Raw genomic sequence first — 23,540 nt, forward strand, 5'->3', positions numbered from 1 at the left:
TTTTTAGGTCCATTGGCAAATATGGTTTGGGTAGCATTTAGTCAAAAGTGTCAAGGTATTTGAATGTGGCTTCCTACGCTATACAGTAATTAGGCAACTAAATAGACATAACAGTTATAGAAAGAAGACATTCTCAGAATTTCAACTTCTAGAAGAATTAGACTCTTAAAAAATATTTTGATAAAAATTTCACTAGTAGCTAGCTAGAAATAGTGGAAAAACTGAAAGCCCTTCAATGGAAGCTGTTTTAAAAAATATAAGTATCGATAGTAATGTTTGAATACAAAGAGAGCTAAAATCTATATTAATATATTATAAAGATGAAGAGTTTGTTTGCTTGTTTGAACTAATTTTATGAAATACTAAACAGATTTTGATTTTTTTTATTAATTAGAATCTACATTACTCCTGAGCGCTATAAGCTACTTTATATACCAGGATAACTTTTTCACACGGATGGCAACGCAGGAAAAATAAGAGATAAATAAAAACTGCCGTAATAATGGTGCTTTTGTAAACCTTGGAACAAAACTAGGATTTGGCAACTAGACATACATATTATGTTGTCTATCTCTAGCACCGTTGCCCTGAAACGGATTGATCGATTTGAATACGGATTTGGCGGATCTTGGCCCGTGTCTATGTTTAAAAGTTATTTGTTCTATAGAATAAAGAGCATCTATGCCTTGTATGTCTTTTCATTGATAAATTATGTCATTTGCAAAATGCGGTAACTTTTTAACTTCATAGTTATGTAAAAGATTAGAAGTAAGTATAATATATTATAATTTTACATCATCTACATGGATAATGTGAAATATAATGACTGCATCACATATCTTTAGCTGCTTTCTTGTCGTTCCTTGATAGGTATACTGTTTTCAGAATGCTACTGACTCGAACAGGCACATTTTTAAATATTTATTTAGAGACATGTCAATAAAAATGGGTGTTAAGAATTTACTAAATTTTCGAAATATTAAGAATATATTACAATAAAGTGAACTAAGAAAATATACGCAATTACAATTACGTATCTTACGATTAATCTAGAACAAACTGGCTAACAAGAACCGGTATATTATAAATATACCCTACAGAACAACAAAATTCTTGAGTAATTATTTTATTGTCTCTTGGATACCTGTCCATCATGATTATAAGTTCGATATGAATAATAAAAATCTGTTGTATCTCAATAAAAATATATTGGAATACCTTGTATGTATATACCTTTAAATCTGTCTCGCTTAATTGTATATACGAACGCTGCCGGTAGGTCCGTTACACTGGAGAAGGGTGGAATTTCACTACGTTCAAAATATTACTAGGCATAGGCAACAACAAAAGTGCGTTGGAACTGGTATGTGCTTACCGAAGGAATTTGGTCACACGTTTTCCTGTAATGTTGAAATGTACTAAGCAATTAGGTACAGATTGTAGTCTGTGACTGTAAGCGTGTGTCTTATGTGTAGAAACGGTTCTTGGCAGCATATAAAAACGTGAAAAAAGAGACACTCTCATTATTTCTATTATAGATAATAGATGCACTGGGAAATTTAGGTAAGTGGAGTGCCAAGTTAGTTAAAAGATATTTTCTTATGTGTAGAAACGGTTCTTGGCAGCATATAAAAACGTGAAAAAAGAGACACTCTCATTATTTCTATTATAGATAATAGATGCACCGGGAAATTTAGGTAAGTGGAGTGCCAAGTTAGTTAAAAGATATTTTATTCGCTGGTCGCTGTGTTGCATACACACATTATCTTAATTCACCCCTTCTTAATATGGGTATCGATCCATATATTACTCGAAGGATTACTACAAGATACAAGTCATGTTGAACAATTCGACTTATTTTTATTCGGTGTAATATTATGGCATAAGAATCCCATAATATTATGATAGGGTTTTATAAGCTAAGATAAAAACACCATTTAATGTGCCCATGTTTTTAGAATTGAGAAAATAACTTTCATTTTGGATTGTCCTAACTGGAAATTGAATCCAGGCCCGCAGATCTAAATCTAAGGCTAAATACTTTTCAATAAATACACATTAGTATTATTAGTTTTAGTATACTCCAGAAAATATTTTTTTCCTCAACCCACGAAGTTCAGTTTTATTAAAGATATTTACAAAATGACACCCATGTAACCGTGTTTTATTATAATATGCTTTAATAACTCCTTGTAAAAAATATACCAATCTAGATTATGTTGAAATATTTTAACAGAAACTTGCATTTAAGGCATAATGAAAAGCTCAAGTTTCTTAAAATCGTTTAATCTTGCGCTAGCTAAGTATCAATACACTCAAAGTATGCTCACAAACGGTTCGCACTAGTTCAGTTATGTTTACTTTCCTTTGCATAGAAGCATAAGGTTACGTGATTCAGGCTTGCTCCAACTGTTTTTATACGAATAAAAAATACAATTACTTACTTTCTTCTACTGATAATTTCTTTTTCCTGCAATTTCTTATATATGAACATCCACAGATCTCCTTTTTCTTTATTTTGCATTTTTTTCACACATCAACTAAAATAGTCACAAAATACTGAAATATAATAAAAATGCACTATATTCAATATGTCGCGTCCACAATTTGCACCTTAGTTCAGCTCGCGGCGTCTGCTGTAGCGCAACTGAATCATGCCGTAAGCTTTGTTTGTTAGAGGTTTACCGTCTCTGTTTTTTTGAAATTACAACGCCTGTACGGGGGAAACCTTTTAACCATTGTATGAAGTTATCAAGTGTGACGAATGTATCTTGAAAATTCCCATTATGTTGGACTTTAATTAGTTAAATTAAAAATATCTAGCACATCTTAACATGTAGGTAATGTTAATTTACTCGATTTCTGTATATTTTTTATTTATATTGTTCAAATACTTCTAATTATTTACAAATAATGCTATAAATGTTTTGATTTTACTCTTGTTTGAATGTTCGAGATTGTTTATTTGGATATTATATTTTAAAAAACAGAACTCAGCAAGTAAACAGAAAACACCAATAGACTTCAGTGTACAATATGACGGAAATGCTAAGCCCCATGTTTACAGAAACATGCATCATTTAAGTATACAGAGCCAGTAAAATGATAAGGAAATTAACAATATCCATCGTCATATTTTATTAATAGGATAACACATACATAACGACTAAACTGTTAACAAAGATTTATTTTATTGAATGGCTGTATGAAAAACGATGTGTTTAATGTTTATGTTAACCAAATACATTAAATCATTTTTCGCAAAGTATACCTATATACTACTTATCCTAATCTATACTATTTTATAAAGCTGAAGAGTTTGTTTGTTTGTTTGTTTGAACGCGCTAATCTCAGGAACTACCAGTCCAAATTGAAAAATTCTTTTTGCGTTGGATAGCCCTTTGTTCGTGGAGTGCTATAGGCTATATATCATCACGCTATACCCAATAGGAGCGGAGCAGTAATGGCTAATCTCAGGAACTACCGGTCCAAACTGAAAAATTCTTTTTGCGTTGGATAGCCCTTTGTTCGTGGAGTGCTATAGGCTATATATCATCACGCTATACCCAATAGGAGCGGAGCAGTAATGGCTAATCTCAGGAACTACCGGTCCAAACTGAAAAATTCTTTTTGCGTTGGATAGCCCTTTGTTCGTGGAGTGCTATAGGCTATATATCATCACGCTATACCCAATAGGAGCGGAGCAGTAATGGCTAATCTCAGGAACTACCGGTCCAAACTGAAAAATTCTTCTTGCGTTGGATAGCCCTTTATTCGTGGAGTGCTATAGGCTATATATCATCACGCTATGACCAATAGGAGCGGAGCAGTAATGACTAATCTCAGGAACTACCGGTTCGAACTGAAAAAATCTTTTTGTGTTGGATAGCTCTTTATTCGTGTAGTGCTATAGGCTATATATCATCTCGCTATGACCAATAGGAGCGGAGCAGTAATGGCTAATCTCAGGAACTACCGGTTCAAACTGAAAAAATATTTTTGTGTTGGATAGTTCTTTGTTCGTGGAGTACTATGGGCTATATATCATCACGCTATGACCAATAGGAGCGGAGCAGTAATTGCTAATCTCAGGAACTATCAGATCGAACTGAAAAACATATTTTTGTGTTGGATAGCACTTTGTTCCTGGAGTGCTATAGGCTATATATCATCACGCTATGACTAATAGGAGCAGAGCAGTAATGGCTAATCTCAGGAACTACCGATTCGAACTGAAAAATTCTTTTTGTGTTGGATGGCCCTTTATTTGTGGGGTGCTACAGGCTGTATATCATCACGCTATGACCAATAGGAGCGGAGCAGTAATGAAACATGTTGCAAAAACGGGGACAATTTATTAATTTTGAGAGACTCCGTTGCGTGCGCTGCGTAAACGGTTAAAGTTATGCAACAATGATGTATGACGGGATTGTTCCTCTTAAAAAGTTCTAAAAAACTATTAAAAAACAAAGTCCCCCGCTGCATCCTTCTGCCTGAACGTCTTAAACTCAAAAACTACCCAACGTATTAAAATGAAATTTGGTATGGAGACAGTTTGAAACCCTGGGAAGCACATAGGCTCCCGGGAAACTACTACTTTTATAATGGAAAACTTTAGCCTGAAAAACTTCATAACGCGGGCGGAGCCGCGAGCAAAAGCTAGTAATATATATAGCAAATCATTTTCCAATGGTTAGTTACCATAATGCATGGTCAATTAATTTTATAAATTAAGTAATTGTTTAATATACTAAGAGCCAAACGGCTGCATTTATTTCAATTTTCAAAACTGGGCGTGATTTAAATATAAATATAGACAAATAGCTTATTATTCTTTCACTTTTTAATAATAATATATAATAATAATAATATATTTTCTATACTAGTGATAGTGAAAAAAATCCTAGATACTGATGTACACAATGTCATAGCGGGAAAATTATAATTTATCGCATGCGTCTGTGCATATAAGTGCAGTATACGTATTGTAGTAATGAGCGTAGGCAGCTGCCCCGCAATTCGAGAACTTGTATTGCTGATTTTAATGCACGTGTGGGCATAATCTGGCAAATGTGTACCTAAAAATAATTTTATAAGACAAGATAGCCACTTATTGGTGCGAAACATCGAACTCTGATTTTACGAAATAATCAATTGTAGCGGTCAAAATGATGGATTTATAAGCGCATTTTAGCCTAAATCACCGCAATATAGATAATGGTTTGTATGAATTAAATTTGAACTACATGTAAAAGGTCAAATGCATGAAACAAAGCCTATGTCCTTCCCAGAGTCTCAAACTATCTATCCGTTTGGTAGTTTTTGAATTTATAGACTCTGTTTTATAAGAGTTTCTGAGACTAGTGCGTTCCAACAAACACTTTACGACTTTAAATTATATATAAGTATGTCTTTAAGTGGTGGACTAAGGCCTAATCCCTCTCAGTAGTAGAGGAGGCCCGTGCTCAGCAGTGGGCAAGTATATTATACAGGGCTGATATTATTATGTCTTTAAGTAATTATTTTCTTAGAACATTATAAATCAATTGTAATTGTTGTTATTTGGTCACGAAAAGGTGCTACTAATTTTTGATAAAAAACAATGGCGGATATATTAATCTGATATTCATTAGAGACAGGCTATATTATGTTACCATTTAAGGTCCTTTAAAAACAAAAATACCCAATAACTCTACCCGTTTGTTATGTAGAGACGTACTATAAAGTATTTGGGCTTAAAATTATCTTTAGTTCAATTAACAATAGGAATTAAAAGATAAATAGTTATGAGAATTTATTTAAAGTAAGTATTATAACTTTATTACATTATGCCCTCCCTTACAAGTCTCAGTATCTCTCTGTTGGTAGAATATAAACAGAAAATGACTATATAATAAGTACAATAACACCTTTTTATTGTTATTAAAGTTATCATGAAGTACTTTGGCTAGCTCTAATTTATATAATCTTTAACACACGACCTAAAAACCGGCGACGTCGTACCAAGCTAGTGTAGTACCGGCCCAATAGAATAAATTCAAATATTAAATAACCGCAATGAATACATCATTGACGACGTATATAATAGTGTTTGTTTGTAACGTATTTTAATATGCAATTATTAGAAACTATTGCTCATGCCTGGAAATAACAGAACAATTTACGTATATTATATTTATATTCGTAACCTGATCATGATGTTGGGACAACTAAGGGATTTTCCATATCCCAAGTTATATTTTCAGTCAACAAGGTTATAAACCAGTATTACGAAGAAATAACCCCATTCTATTGTTAACGTAACGTATCTCAATTGCTGCAAATTACATACACGTAATCATGTTTTAAAAGAAGCTTTATAAACAGGAATAACCATGAATATTTAACTTATATATTTACTCTACCGCAATGACGTAGATGTATTTTTATTTTATTTATTTGAACAGCCAACAAAACATACACCTTACATAGTTTTTTTTAACAATTCAGTAAGTAATTGCTGCAGTGCTGTTTTAATTACAGGGTGTCACAGCATGAATACATTATTACATAACAATAAACCCATAAGTGTAGTAAATTCTAAATATAAGACTGAATATAAAACTAGATTTAGGTTTCAACAAGCGAGTTCAATATTTTCTTTTGAAGATAGGAGGCGAGTTATTATTGTAGCACGAGTACCGTTTTAAGGTCTCGAGTTTAATCCTCTGGTCATATAAAGTGATATTCAGTTTTGCTTCTAAGTCCCAAAGTCTGGAATTATGGTAAATGGCGATCAGGTCGCCCTATTTCATGGAACCTATCATATACATACGTAGATTTTCTCACCGATAACTTAATTCTTTAATTTTATTCATAATATAACTAAAATATCTGTTATGTGTCATGCGCTAAAGTGGCTACAATAACCATGCCTATTCAGTCGGTTTCTTAACAAAAGAAATTATAGTACGCTTGACCGCATGCCGAGCCAACTCACTGTATTCAATATCCAACTGCAGTCGTTTCAGAGGCTCACAGTTCATTGCCGTTTTTCACCGTTGGTATGTTGCGTAGCGGCACTGAGACCCACAAAGCAATTAGAATTCGTGCAAATGTACAAGAGTGACAAGCGATTGTTCATTAGTCTCGGTTTTAAGTTCCTGCTTTGATATCTATGACTTTAAATAGTGCTACTCTTAAAGGGGAATTACCTTCCTGTTACATATTGATATTGTGTTAATCCTGGCACGGCATATTGACTATACTATGTTGTTCTTGTTATTATATAATATATAACCCAAAGGTAACAGCGATATAATTCAATGTTGACTTACGAGAGTTGTATTGTGTACCGGTTTGAAGGATATTGCAAGCAACGTAATTACTGCAGTCTTAGGGTGTCGAGCCTATGTCGCGCATTTCTAATTAAAAATTCAGAATTGTTGTGCTCTTGTTATAGACAATTGTAATATTTGTGATTTAGCTGTACTTACCTCCATAAAAAAGTTGATGAATCTATAGCAGATTTTCACCAGTTATAGAGAGGGAAGGAGGATATAAACCTATTATAAACTGTTAAATAAGTTCAAAATTATAATAATAAGCTTGTGTGAAATTATTTTATTTTCATACAGAAGTATCATTCAAAATGAAGTAACTATACATAATATTTCCCTTACATTTTGAAAGATACTGTAGCCTCTCTGTATCTTGTTCACTATTCAAAAGAATACGTGCCAAGTATCGATTTCTTGGATCGTCGGTCAACCTCCCAATATTATACAATGTCGTCATCGTCGCAATAATAATTATAAAGTTCGCAAACAATACAAAAAACAACGCGATGAATTAATGAAAACTTAACTACTCCATCAACAACTCTATGGGCGTGTTTTCGTTACAGCAGAACAATTACCGTGGTTACTCAACTACGCGCAAATTGTGGAGCGTATCTATCTTGTACCGACAATTGGGTAGATGGACAATCTCAAGGCCACGGGTTAGTCAGCCTACAGGTGGAAGTATTTTGATGCAAAACATTCCACACAAAAAATGATGTGTATATAGGTTAGCTAAAGACATTGATATATTTACTGTAAACCGATAGTGATTCATACACCTTTTTAACTCTACTAAGATATTTCATAATCAAAATTAGGTAAAGTGATAAACGGGTCTGTTTATTTTATTTTTATATTTAGAATGACGAAAGGGCTAAAACCTAAATAGTAAAACTATCTATAAAAAATCAACATCCAATTACAATCATAACGAGGTAACGAGCTAAATAATCAGACATAAAATTTTCCGAACTACTAGTAAACCACCTCGTCACATTGATCGGCCACCGCCCTTGAACACCCAATAATATAGGAACCTTCACTGCGTAGCCGACCTTTTAAAGGTATAATGAGTAGAAAGGGGGAAAATAAGTATATCATGACATTATTAATCTACTAGGCAAGCTGTACAGACTGCGTAGCAACTGGATACGTAATATTGTATGCTGTATAGCTAGAACCCAACTCGTTTACGACTCTACCATTATATTTCATTATTGCAAATAGCGCCATCTAACGAGTAAAGTCAACACGATATCGTGAATAGTGTATTGTATTGTTCACGTACCTAAATAATAGTTTCAATATTATACACATTAATTATCAACAGCGGTAGTATCGCATGTTCGAACCGTGGTCAAACAATTAAGCTTCTACATTGGTAGAGCCCTGTGAGACAGATTTCATTAAGAAATAAGTATGTACAATATTTGAGAGTAGAGTAAGGCGGAGACATAAATTCTTACCCTCGTATATACCAATACAAAAATCAGCAACCGGCTTGTCGTTATTATTTATGGTCGATTCCATTATTCGAACCGCTTTGTAACTACGCGTTTATGGTAAGAATAAATCAATCAAAATTACTGATTGCCAATTAAACAAACTTGATTCTTAATGCAATGCAATTCTTATTCTCATGATATTTTCCTTCACCGTTAAAGCAAGCGATAAATCACAAAGCATACACACATAATTTTAGAAAAGTCAGAGGTATGTGCCCTTGGGATTCGAACCTGCGGACATTCGTCTCAGTAGTCCGTTCCACACCCAGCTATCCCCGCTTTCACGATTACCAGCTAGTGAAATAAAAAATGTAACAATATTTACATCACAAATGTCGGGTCTTCTTATTTGGCTTGGGTACCAGACTTGAGCTGAAGCCTCGGCTTCAGTGACAGTCGAATTTAATAATAACAATATCAATATTTTCGTTGTAAATATTTTAAATTGTTATTTTTAATAGTTTATAAAGATAATGTAGATCATAACCCATTTATAATAAAATTGGAAAAGAAATGTTGTTTTTGTTAGAAGCCAACATAAACACCGTTGAATAAATTTTAACGTAGCTTCGTACGCAAATAGATATGCATAGCTTCTATTTATACTTTAAACCTAAAAGTGTACAATAGAACAACTATTTTCGAAAAAGATTTCCATGCGGACAAAACCATGAGAAAAACTAATAGTAGCAAAACGTTCAGAATAAAGTATGTAAATAGGAAGTGTAATATGACACCTTGTGTATGCAATTATCCAATGAACGGATATTGGTAAAAATATGTTGGTAACTATAAACTTCACGCTATGTTGAGTAGAACTTTTTTAAAGATAAAAAAGAAGTAATGCTAATATCACGCGTGGAACTTAACAAATAATCACTGTACACCAGAACACAGCACATATTAAACCTATTTTTTTTCATTTTTGGGACAACTTACTAACTAATACAATATAAGTATGTACTACATAAATGAATACACATTCACATAATTAGTCTCCGCATGCATATAAATATTTAATGCATCTTACAAGTTAGGTAAAAACTAAATTTAAGTAAATTAAGATACTAACAAGAAACCATAAGCATTGTCAACAATATCAGAGTATGATAGCCCATTCATTAAAAAAATGCCTACTCAGAATATTATGTTACCGTCTCAGGCCTGGTGCAAACAAATCTATAATATCTAAAGTTTGAGGAAGTTTATTAAAGCTGATAGAAGAGCGCAATAGTAAAGAATTTTACTTATAATTAGTTGAAGCAAAATGTATCGGTAATAAAGACTTTATGCACAGAAGAGACCTCTTTAGTAGAGGAGACCCGTGCCCAGCAGTGGGACGGTATATAATACAGGCTGATATTATGCACAGAAACCTACATAAAATTAGTAATGTGTATTTTTTTTATAAATATTTTGGATGCGGTATGTAGTATGTCCAAGAGCTTAAGTTCTTATATTTATTCATCACAGATATCGGAGAAGGATAGCGTTAAGTATAAACAAGTCAAGTATATGTTTGTGTGATATATTTCACTAATAATAATTTCACAATCGCCAGTACTCCTTAGTTTGATTCGTATAATTAGATCCGCCGCGGTGTCTAGTTATAAAACTTAGACCATTTTTGGATACGTATGTTACCAATCGTCCGCTTTACCATCTAACATTTTTTTTACCTATTTAGGATGTCCGATCTACTTATTTGCGTATCTTAAGAATCTCAATCATGTCACAACACCAATATTCTAGATGACATTTAACGTATTTTATATTATTATTACATATAACTACTCTTCTATAATATTAGTTTTTCCAAGAAACCTAATCTAGATGGAACATGAAGAGCCATTGTTTTGCTAATTTCTGTTGTAGTTCAGTACCCACCTATTGAGAAAAAACTAATAAATCCAGGGTTATACCGTGATTATTGGTGTTACCTACCTATTTAAATAACCTTTTACGAGGGTTCTACATAAAACTGATATAAAAACATAAGAAACTAAAAGATATGAAACGATGTAGAGTATATAACTATTGTAATTTATAATTATTCTACCCACTACATTTGTGTCAATATTGCATTCGTAGAATAGAAGGAAGGTAATTAGACTTTAGCATCCAGTAGGTATGTCGTGCAAATGACATATCGTCGTATAATTATACCCTAGTGTTCAAGATAAGATACATGTAGAAATATAATAATATTATTGTCATTATATTTGTTGTAGGATAGACATTTTGTATTGCTTATTCAGAACCAAAAAATGTTATGACTATATATGTTATATTAGTATTTTCTAACATCCTATGCCTATGTTTAGCAGTAAACCTCCAAATGCTTATGATGATAATGATAAATCTAAACTACTACGCAAAGAGCTATTAGTATTTTTCACTCCATATTGGTCTTGTGTATGCATCTTCGTTTGTCATATCAACATTCTTTTGAAAGCAGTCATATCTTATTTCAAACAACAAATGTTCTTGTACATACTCGACCCAGTAATCGAGTGTTCATTATTTACGCTATCTTTTCGAGAGCTACTTATCACATAGTACTAACCTTATTTGAGGAAAATTACTTTATATTGTACTTAATAATATTGATTATCACGCAAGATGTATATAATTCATGTTTTATATTTATAATGCTTCTAAAATATCATACTCTAAAAACTCAAAGAGAAATACCGTCCTTTTTTAGTTTGTAACGGTTGAATTAAGTATTTTGTAAAATTAACAATTAAAAAAAACTTTTTTTACGCAGTAATTTTTTATCAGCTATAAATGTGAATCGTGATGAGGCTAATTAAAATTATCAATATAAATTGATAAATCAAATGTTTTAAATTAATTCTGTATTATTACGTAGAAAAAACAACAATTGATTTATTTTTTATAAACTTACCTTCGAGAAGTTACTGCAGTTTCCTTAGGTTTTTTAGGTCTCCAACGCAATAAACAGTCGAAAGCCCCCTTTTTAAAGGGCGGCTTGAGTTGTTTCCATCGTTTCCTCCAGTCTATAGTTTTTGTATCACTCAACCCTTTGCTATCCGCACTAAGAATGTCGGGTTCTGAGTTACCCTTTCTAAGACCACTCACATCACTAGAATAATTCGTACACTTTTGAAAACCGTAATCTAACGCATTGCCTTCAGATACACATGACTGTCTTTTTGTCACCGGTGTAGATGTAGCAAAGCTCGGCCTAATTCTTAATTCCACAGCACTGTCATCGAATTCTGAAATCACTTGTACATCCTCACTGATGCTGCGAAGCTTTGGTTTTGAATTATCACTGACGATTTTCGCGTTTAAAATACTGTGTTTTTCGAAATTCTTGCTTGTTATATTTCGATGCACATTTGCAAAGGCGGCCACATCCTCACAGCTCTTGGTGTTGTACTTCGATACCGTGAAGTGTGGTTTGGCAGGTTCCTTTGGGTCAGGGTGAATCTCCATTACTCCAATGGTTGCAAGATTATCTTCACTCTTAGACAGGACTTTTAAGAAGGACGAGAGCTTTTTATTGCGAGGTGGCCGCGTCGGCGGTTCGTCACAGACAAAACTCGGACGAAACGGCTCGTCCGTCCTCTTGTAGGGCTTGGAATATTTTGCTTTGATTCTGTTTATTTCAGCGCTATTTTTGCGTCTATGTGTGTGACGTTTGAAGTTGAGTGGCTGCTGATAAGACTCGGCCACGGTTGCGCCGGCGACCCGGGCTGACCTCTCGCGCCATTCCGTCACTTTGTCTTCAATCAGTCTCTGCAGCTCGAGAGCTCTCATCATAGGGCCTAGTTCTGGCATTTTATCAGCTCGGCGATTTCAAATTTAATTTAAATAATTGATGGATTTTCTTTGTTAATTAAACATGCGGTTCGATACACAAAGTGTATTTTAGCATGTAGATAACAAATATAATTCCAGCGTAACTGCAACAAACGAAATTATATTATAAAAGTAACTTGGATGATAATAAATGTGACACTGGTCCGTGTTTGACTTAATTAATGTCCTTAATGGAGACATCGTGGTAATAGGGCCCCTTTGGGTTATTGACTTATAAATATACGAATAAAGGTAATACTTCTTCGTCATAATCAAATTATGCTTACTCCAATGTGGATTAAACCTATGAATATATTTAAACTACTTTTTATTGTTTGATAACAAACTTATTAAATGACACAAAGAAAACTGGGTCATTGGCTATATTTGAATACCTATAGCAACCGAAATAATCGGAAATAACATACACGATGAGTCAACATATACCCACAACCCCAAATCACACACAAAAGCTGTAAATAAGAACAAAGAATTAAAAAATGTCTACCGACTACTGGTAAATATTAAGACACTTGAAAACGTCGATTTTTTTTTATTTAGTATAATTATGCGCGTAATAATCGAGTATAACTTTAGGTAAGCTATAGTATATCTAGGTATTTATGTTTATTCACTAACATTTTAGTTTACGTAACCATCTAAAGTGCATGGAACACCAGATAAATTAATGCTAGTACAGGAGCAACGAGACAGTCATTAATAGAGAGAAGTTTTTATTATCAACCAATAAAACATGATATTCAATATGTTTGATTCATAACCCAAGTTTCGTTTACAATTTCGCTTTAGATTACCCATAAACATATTTGTATTGCGAAGATTATTTTTAAACCCATTACCTAAGCCCATAGTTTAATCTGGCCATGACTTTGTATAGCGCGATATGAAGTACTAGAGTGAACGTCATGTTAAACGATGTTTTTAGTATAGAAAAATGCTAACCTAATGTTCATTATGTGCAATACCTGACTAGTGTTTATTTTATTGTTAACACATTAACATAACAAATTTTTTGTAATTATTTAGCACGGATCATTTGATAGACAAAAGACTTAATCTCAAGACAGATTTAATATATTTTTTGTTAAAAAACCTCAGTAATATGGGTATAATTGTAAAATACACATTACAAGCTGTTGTATAGAAATACGTAGTAACCCGTTACGGCACTTGGTTACGAGTGCAAAGGAAGTACAGACGATTTCTAACATTAGGTAGGTACTCAACGCAGCCAACGTCCTTCCGAAAACCCTCGCACGGCTAGCCTCTACATCCTATTGCCGGCAGGAACCTATTAAATTCCTACTTCTACGCGGGCCGGCGGAAATGCGAAAATAAGAAATTCTAAATGATTACAGGTCATTCGCAGCCGAAAGAGTGTCAACGCTCTCATGATGCAAAGAATTTGGCAAAGACACAACTAAAATTATTTCTACATAGAAAAGTAACAAATTATATGTACATACCCATGTTCAGTTTATTTATATTTCGTTGTTTTGGTTCACTGAGTATTTTTATGAAATATAAGCGTCAGTAAGATCGAGTGCCCTACATGTTTTCAATGAATATTTCAATAACAGCATAGCACACATGTGTCCTACAGATATGCGTATGATAAGAGATATCTTCGGAGATCCGAGATAAAACTCAGACGTTGCGAAATTATATGTTTTAGAGGTACCAGTGACGTTAAAATCTTAATTTACCAACATTCGAAAAGAAAGGAAGTAAATTACGGTACACTTTAATGGTATACAAATTACGTAATAGTTCGTTCGCATTGACTGAATATGTAGGTCTAGCGTGTTTCGTTATTGTATAGCCGTATCTAAGTTTTATTCTACACCATCGTCCATTATAGTAAAAAATACAAAAAAACTTTTATCTTTTTTTCTCTAAATACTACATGATCGAGCTTATCGTAAAACTGCACTAAGTATATTATGTTAGAACGAAAATGAAGAAAAAGTGGCATCTCACGTAAACAATAGAAAACAATGAGAGTACAGTTATTATACAACTCACATTCAAATTATTCATGTATGATTTAACATCATTTAGTCACTGATGCGCACACACTTTCCACCAGGAACAATGAACAAAACCGCACTGCGCGAAGCGTTTTCTTTCGTCAGACGTTTCCATCTAAGATCTGTTACCAAAGACTATACGTTGTTTAATGTTCGCAATCTCTTGTTATAGTGCGTCAGCGCACACGTGTGCCGACACCACGTGCAGATTCCACAGTGAGCCAGCGAGCGTTCCAGGCGAATGATCCTGCACTTGACAGCAACACCGACCTGCCCATCCCACGACACCACAATACATTAAATAGGCCATACACCATGCGGCGAGCATCATCATTGTTGTCATTTTATAAGAATAACCATGGTAGCTATTTGCACGAGCTGGTATTTGATCTATTTTATGTAGCCTACAATAAAAGTAAAAGTTATCTAAACGTAAAAAATACTGCAGTTTGCATATTTTAAACACGCTTAGATACATTAAACTATTTTGTTAATACCTATACCAAGCGTAACATAGAGCATCAACCTAAAATATGTACAACCTAAATATATCCTTTGAAGTTTCTAAAAATGTGTAAGTCGTTGAGTGATAATTTTTAACTGTTCTAAATACATAGAAGTGGGTTTATCAGTGTGTCTGTAATGTTTGGAGGGGCTTTGTTTGTAGCTGCGGGCGTGACAGCAGCTTCCGCCAAGTTCATTGTCGTGCCGGTGTCGCCCGCCCGTCGCGCCGCTACTCGCGAGTCGCGACGAATAGCCCGTGTTGACCCCGCCCTTATTAATTTTTTAATTTACTTTTAGCGAGTCCATTATATAATGATTTCATCCAAACGTCATTTGTTTTTTTGGAATGAGTAATAACGTCACGTATTTAGTGGCACAGATATAATATTGACGTCTCTATTGTTGGTTATAAGGAATAGTTGATTAACGATGAATACGAATGAAATTTTATACCTACTTAAATAGTATCATCATCAGGCGCTTCCATAACATCAGAAATATTACTAGATTTTAGGGTTAAATAAAATAAACGAGGAAACCGCGGTACATCTGGAAACTGAACCCAGCTCTTACGTCGCTCAGAGCATTCCAGTGGCGACTAAAGTGGAAATCACGTCGATCCGACGTCAATAATCTAACTACGTACCCACTATAAACATTTTTATTTTACTCTAACCATAATTATTATGGATTGGAAATTTACTATAACATGACGTGTTTACACAGATAACAGTTTGAAAGCATCCATCGGATTTTCCTTATATATCTCGGTTTATAAATTGTGACGTATGTATATTAACCACACAAAAGGGTAAACGACTCTATGTAAACTGAATCCGTAGTAACAAAAAACTTAAAGCCATAGTTTTTCCCCTTGAAATATCTGCTATGAAATTATGTAATAGGGTGTGTGGTTTACGTTATAGATATTAGCCATCTTAAAGTTTTTACCGGTGTATGCGTTTAGTTCTATAATATCAATCATCGTCAGACAAGGCTGCAAAGGTCAAAAGAATATATTATGCTGAGTTGACTAATAAACTTCACTAGTTGTAGAAGCACTACAATAAGAAGAATCATCTTCAGAAACATTAAATATTATTACTTGTAAGGATATTGCGCAAATACCTAAGTCTTCTTTTACTGTCGTGAGACGTCAATCAGGCTTTACCACCTAGAAAATACTAAAACCGCCAAATGCTACAAACTGAACAATGAGCATTGCCTTTCACATCAACCGTATTATCTGTTTATTTATTCATGAACTATTTTAAGCGGTAGGTACAGTTAATTAGGTCGCACTAACTTCCAACACTTATATCTAATGATGCGTTAATTCTGTCAACACACGATTAATTGCAAGGTCATGTTTATTAACAATCTACATTATCTATCATAAACTGGCTAAATATAGGAATTACACATTATAAATAAAAACCAAGAGGAAAATGTATAACTTTCCATACGGATTTCGAACATCAAAGCAAATTCTGAAGCACCGATTAACGTTGTGGTTTCCTCAGTCTTGTAAACATTTGAATCTTGATATGATCGGCCGAATTTTTGATTTCTAATCCAAAGAAACTCATTTTATTATTCTCTTTCATGTGAATGGTTAGTGATCTAATAAGTGTGTAAACTGTGTGTGTATTGTGATAAATCAATCCGATGCGTATATTCGTTTAGTAGAGCGTGACATTCATGCTTCGACCAGATCACCCATTTATTCTATAAGCACAACGCTCAATGTCAAATTTGTGCTTAACTCCAATTTTATAAAATACTAGCATTTACCTACGACTTCACCTGCGTGAAAGGTTTTTCAGGAAACATATTTTTGCCGAGATAATAAGTAGCCTATAGCACTCAGGAGTAATGTAGCTTCCTATTAGTGGAAAATATTTCAAGATCGGTTTGGTAGTTTCTGAGTTTGCCGTTTAAAATATGTACAAACTCTTCGGCTACAGTAACATATTTTCGGATTTAAGATTTACTCGAAACCACTTACAATAATAAAATAGGCGGTTGGCGCGTAGCGGCCGTGTACTGCCCTCTGCAGAGTAACTCAATTGCTTGAATTGGCTTAAATTAACGATGAAGTAATATACAGGATGAACTGCGTGAGATTATAAATATTTCATCAAAATCCATGTTCAAAGCTGCTAGCCGATATTTAAATAAGAAAAACAACAACGTACAGTGAATATGTAACATAATACATTCTCTGTATAACGCCGATTTTTATTTCATAATTTGTAATTCGTTTAAACTGTAAGTTATGATGCATGCTGAAGTTTAAGTAGAGAATCACAGCTATCTTCTGTCGTAATACTGTAACATGTGAAAAGAATGTGTATTATGTGTGTTCTCAGTTGTAAACTCTGAAAAAAATAAAATAAAACTTCAAGATTAATTCCTCGTCAGAAATCTTTTCTTTTCAAATATTATGATATTCCTATTAAGATTTATTAATAAGTGTTAGTAAGCACACTAAGTATTAACTGTTGAAATAATTATATCGAACAAAATGTCTTCTGATTCTATAGCATTAAGATCGTCGCTCTCTGCAACTAATTATAATAAAACCACTGTTTGCCCCTCCTGTATACCACCAAGAATTAGTATATCAATTGAAATAAGGATAAGATCTCCGTAACTAATGTTTATCCCAAAATTCTTAGAACTCCGGCGGACGTTTTGGGAATATCTATTTTAATATACGTATCATTTACAAACGAGAGTAATAAAAGGATAGTATCACTAACTTTCTTAAGTAAATATTTCGTTAGTATAGTTAAAATCTATTAATAAATGATTAAATATTATCCATCACTACATTTTAATTACCAAAGACAAAAAAAGACTATCTGCTGCTGTTACTGAACATATATTTGACTAAAAAACAAACATACGATGTCATAACGTTATCCGTTCCTTATGCAATTTTTGGTCAAAAGTTGCATAAATCAATAATCCTGATTTTTTAGCGTCCCTTAATTAATTCATACAACTTGGTAGTCTTACTATGTCTTATTGCTAAACCATTCTTACACACATTTAGTATTAATTGATGAACGTCAATCTGACGTGTAATTTACATAGTATTTGTTACTACGTATTGTGTCCATAATTTTACGCTGGATTTATCGAAATTTTAATTCGTCGTAGGTTTGTCATTTACATCATATAAACAAAAATTCTGACTGCATATTTGTAATGCCACATCTTCTACATAGATATGTAGAAGAGATAGTGTAGACATTACAAATATGCGTGTGTGAGGTAGATAACCCATTTCTTTTTTTGGTAATTAGTATAGGTACATATACTAAAATATATCAGATTAGGCACCTTTTCCTTCATGCTAAAAACCTCTTGGATTTTTACAAACTAAAAACCCCATTGAGGTCTCCATCAGCACTTTAGAATGACTACGGGATCTCGAACGGACCACGCCGAAGCATTCCAGCTAGCATTTTAAGCACCACAAAAACCTTTGTAGCACGCCCAATAATATATTATAATTATTGGTCCACCGACAAACATCTTTGGATATCCAAACTGAAAGGAATTATCCTCTTCACGTCTTCGTCTCAGTATTTTCGCGGTGCCGCTCTGCAGCCGTAGGTACCTATATAATTTGTCTTGACCGTTTAAACGCAAATTAGTTTGCTTTCCTGAGTTGTACCTAACTTGAGTTTTTTGAGCTTGAGCCGGAGCAGTCTAGATAGTACCTAACTACTTAGTCTCGCAAAGTGCCATTTGTATCCCTAATCACAGTCTTTAGAATACAAATTAATTAACCTCGAAGTGTCATGCACTTTAAAATATTCTAAAACCCTAATTTCTTGACATAAATCAATACTAATACATACTTTCAAATACTTTCCCTGCGTGTTCGTGCGACTAACCCCGTACATACCAACTATGGTATCGTCACCCAATTGTTTAATTGTTCTTTAACAGGCGAACAATGACGTATCAAGCGTTACATTAGTATGCAGTGACGATCGTTACGGGACCGTGTGTAGCATTATGAACATATCAGGTCTTGGCCTTTGATCAACATTTGGAGAAAGTAGAATTTCTCCAAAATTGCGACATACAAGCATGTAGTTACTGTTACAAGATATAAACAGGGTAAACAAGAAACAGCCAAACTTCTTATAAACTTATATGTATAGTGTATACCGCAGTTTATCGTAATTTCGTAAATGCGAATTTAAGACATCTGTGACTCACATATTATTACAACCGAGTTTTGATAAAACATGATGGATAACTTATTACCGAACTTAACATGTAGTTAATCTAAGATTATCGCGTATTTATGTACGTGCAGTATTTATGTTAAGTCATTAAGACTTCACCATCAAAGTACATATGTACTATCTAAATAATACTTATTTTGTGCGGCAAAGGAAACCTTCCTAGCCGAATTTCGGCCACGGCGGTCAATCTCAGCGGAGTACGTAGGAGATATTATAGTGCACAAGTGTATGCGCAATACACAGGTGCACTCTGTTCCTTCACTCTCATAGTCCAATGAGACGGTAATCCGACATGACCAGAGAGAGAGATCAAACGCAAGACCAACGGCTTTATGTACTTTCCGAATGGGGTTATTTTACCGCCAACTTCCAGACTCCGAACCGTCACTGAGTAATTTTTAAGATGAAAAATCCCAATCACAATTATTTTTGGCCCGACCCAATGGCTTCGAACACAAGATCTCAGCGCGGCAATCGTACTCGTACTGTGTACGCATTACAACGACGTCACCAAAGCAGTCAGTGAGGCATAATATATGTTGATCATATCTTACCATTTAGATGCCCATTTAATCGTCCCTATACTAAATCTAATAAAAATACTAAGTAATCTACTTTACTTTTGTTTTGATTAGTCTCTAAAATAATTTGTACAAAGTTACATACATCTATAAGTAGTATACGAATAAAATGTTTATGACTGGTAACGATGTCGGGGATATTACGTGAGAAGCTCAAAATTACTCGAAATTTGAAAAAATACTTTAATTGCATAAATAACAACTATCTATTATAAATTAAATAAATAACAAAATAAATAATCCTATAATTTGTCAGACTAATCCCGATGGCACCGAACTTCACTCTTTCGTGAACAACCAGTTGTATTTACGAATTTGAGGTAAACGCATCTTGCCTGAAAAGAAAAAATATGATTAAGTATGTATGTGCCTATAAAATTTTAAATTAATGTTACAACCATTGAATGCTGATGAAACAGAAAAAAATACGAAATTAGTGACGAATTGAGTGCCTAACCTCCTGCTTTCGAAGTCGGTTAAAATGGATGGTGGCTAAAGCTTAGGAACAGCACCACGGAAACAAGAATGGAATATCATAATTTATTTAAGATGAGTAATTTTGATTTCTTTAGCAAACATAAAATTCGTATAATGACAACGTTATACTGTTATATTACCTAAGTATTATAGTATATTATATTATTTTGGGTCTTGTCCAAATGAGGCCGTACGTTCACAGAAACAAAACCCACTGTGTGCACTGCGCAAGTCTGTTTTAATTAGCTGTTCATTTGTCTGGATAAAATTAAATAGTATAATTTGTGGCAATTACTTATTACTGAGATATTTATTTTTAAATTTAACATTATAGTTTGTTGCGGAATGTGAACTAGAACTAGGCAAGATTTCTTTACTTCAACATTTTTAAACCTTACAATCTTTTATTGTTGATGTTATTTATTTAAAATGCTAACCACGTGTAATTTAAAAGCGGTTTTACTCACCTGATGTAAGGTTGAAATTCGTAAACGTCGTCAAGAACCCTTCGTGCACGACATGCCACTCCGCAGTTCGGCTCCTGCCTTCTGTATACTGATATGGCGCGCTCTAACAATTGCTGCACTGATGTCAACTCCTCAACTACACAGACAGAAGTTACCAATCGTTACTTAAGCTATTAAAATTACCATTTAAGGGTAGAGCCCGGCGCCATGTTGGACAGAAAATCAATGGCAAATATTTTTTTAAAGTATTTTTCAATATTTGACCGACCGGGAATCGAATACAATACCTAATCCCACCTTAAAACCGTTGTAGATTGCAATTATTTTAAAACTGCATCGTAAATTCCTAGCAGTTAATTCGAAAGGCAAACCTTGGTAATATCTGTCTGATATTGTTAATAAAGTGATTATTTTCAATGAAAATTTTAATAGTTATTGGCAGCAGCACATTATATATCTGATTAACTGTAATTGTTATTGCATGGGTAATTATTAAAAACTCATATTATTAACTTTTGTTTGCTACTTGAACACTAATTATAATTAAGTGCAAATACCTACATTATTTTTAACAAATTGATGAATATATTCGCATTTTAATTATAATCTCAAAATCATAATAACACGATGGACATTCATATAAGTTCGAAGTATTCTAATGCCTGTATTGTTAGGCCCTAAAACCAGTAAGACCTAGATATGACCCCGGAAACGGGTAACAAAATACTTTACGAGCAAAATACTTTACAGCAAACTACGCTTTTTCCTGCACCGTTACCTACCCGGGGAAATAGCGTGAACTTATAATATGGTTACTTAATTAAAATGTAAATATTTTGTTATAATTATAGAAGCCGATGCTATTTTACGCTTTACATTATTGTAATTATAACTCAACTAATAATCGCCAAAACATAAACATAGCCTATATATATAATTAAAAAAAAACTCACTGTTACTCCTGCCAAAACTGCGTTCATCTTCGTCTTTATTAGAATTTCCGTCTTTCTTAAAGGAAATAAGTTTTGGTATCACCAGCAACATGCACACAACCGCGAGCATTGTCACAAGTTTCTTGAATATCAGGAACTTCAACATCAATTTTCCAATGGTAAGGATGTCCAGTTTAAAGGCAAGTTTGTCGAAAAATCCCAAAGATGGCGCTCCGTAGGGAACTGGGTAAGAAGGTTTCATAGGGGGTCCGTATATGGGAGGCAATGGCTTATGGACTGGAGGCCCGTACGTCTGCGCGGGTGGTCCGTAAGTATGCGCAGGCGGGCCATAAGTTTGCGCAGGTGGGCCATAAGTTTGCGCAGGAGGCCCATAAGTTTGAGCAGGAGGGCCGTAAGTCTGCGTCGGTGGCCCGTAACTTTGCGACGGAGGACCGTACGTATTAGGTGGTGCATCGTACGTTATATCCGATTCAAACTTTACGGTCGACGAACTGTGACTCGATGACGGTAAGTAGCTACTGGACGGTCCGGACAAGTCCGAGGGTCCAGAAGAACTGAAGCCACTGTCGCTTGAGTACGAGGGAGTGTAGTCATAGCCAGAGCTGTAGCTGTCGTCGCGATTTGAGATTTTCTTCTCTCCGTCTTTCGCTGTTACTATGATCACGCCTTGTTTCGCCTTCTCAGCATCTATTCTTGATTTCGAGTATGCATCTAAGTATGAATCCGCTTTCAGAGACGCAGTCTTCGTGGAGTTTCCTGCAGGTCCGAGAATCGCCGCGACGCATGCACTTAGTGCCAATATTGCTGAACAGTGCCGAAGTAACGCCATTTTTTATTAATCGTCGAGTAGAAGCCGGAAAGAAGTTGTCGCCATCGATCGCAGCTGACGAATGACAAGCGACGTCGAGTCCCATTCAGTTTTCACTTTTGACTTACCGTAAAAGAACCTAAATATGATAATGGAACACAATTAAATTCTCTGAGTGAGCCAGGCGCGTTCCGCATTGCTCATGGTAAGTAGGTGGCGCGTGCGGCGGCTCGCATGCTAATGTGGCCGCACCGGCCGAGGCGCGCACGCCCGCCTGCCTTCTTGGATGCGCCCGCCGGTCCTCGGGACCTTTCATCACGTATGCACATCTTTTATAGGCAACAATTTATCTGTGAAAGTCTTATCGTCATTTTTATCGGCTGTTACACTAACAATAATGTGCCCTTATATGTACGTATTAACTGTCGGTCGCAGTACTAAAGACTCGCAATACACCATTAACCGTATCACTGAACATATCACCAAAATGCACTGCATTTAACAAAATAACCACAGTGTGACAAACGAAATTATTTAGTATTGGTATTCTACCAACTACGCCAAGATGATAAAATACACATTGTATTGTGAGACCACGACACCTGCATAAATTACTTCCGATTTCTACTGATCAGTGATGCGCCGCAGTCTCATTTTTACTTGCAAATATAACCTAAAGGCGTTTCATCTCTGATTTAACATAACAATAATCATGAGCCCTCGAAGCATAACTAAACAGCAATACTTTGCATTGTTAGAAAACACGAGTA

The 23,540-nt window shown here is 34.4% G+C and overlaps 2 protein-coding genes and 1 long non-coding RNA gene across 3 annotated transcripts in view; 1 reads left to right on the forward strand and 2 right to left on the reverse strand.

The window, feature by feature from the left end:
* LOC115444030 (protein unc-13 homolog 4B) overlaps nt 1–14,235 on the reverse strand; it is a 43,708-nt gene extending 29,473 nt beyond the window's left edge. The window contains 2 exon segments of the mRNA XM_030169642.2: nt 11,739–12,762; nt 14,146–14,235. Of these exon segments, the coding sequence (XP_030025502.2) occupies nt 11,739–12,637 (899 nt within the window). The 5' untranslated portion in view covers nt 12,638–12,762; nt 14,146–14,235.
* Nucleotides 14,236–14,347: 112 nt separating this feature from the next.
* On the forward strand, nt 14,348–17,626 carry LOC119189807. The gene is made up of 2 exons (XR_005112625.1): nt 14,348–14,416; nt 14,882–17,626. It is a non-coding gene; the product is annotated as an uncharacterized LOC119189807 (long non-coding RNA).
* Nucleotides 17,627–19,757: 2,131 nt separating this feature from the next.
* Nucleotides 19,758–23,086, reverse strand: LOC115444040 (E3 ubiquitin-protein ligase RGLG1). The gene is given in 4 exon segments (XM_030169657.2): nt 19,758–20,400; nt 21,010–21,145; nt 21,963–22,795; nt 22,797–23,086. Coding segments are annotated over 4 exon segments (1,077 nt in total). The 5' UTR covers nt 22,877–23,086; the 3' UTR covers nt 19,758–20,372.
* Between the last annotated feature and the right edge of the window lie 454 nt (nt 23,087–23,540).

Source organism: Manduca sexta, chromosome 19, assembly GCF_014839805.1.
Source record: "Manduca sexta isolate Smith_Timp_Sample1 chromosome 19, JHU_Msex_v1.0, whole genome shotgun sequence".
In the NCBI taxonomy this organism is placed as follows: Eukaryota; Metazoa; Arthropoda; class Insecta; order Lepidoptera; family Sphingidae; genus Manduca; species Manduca sexta.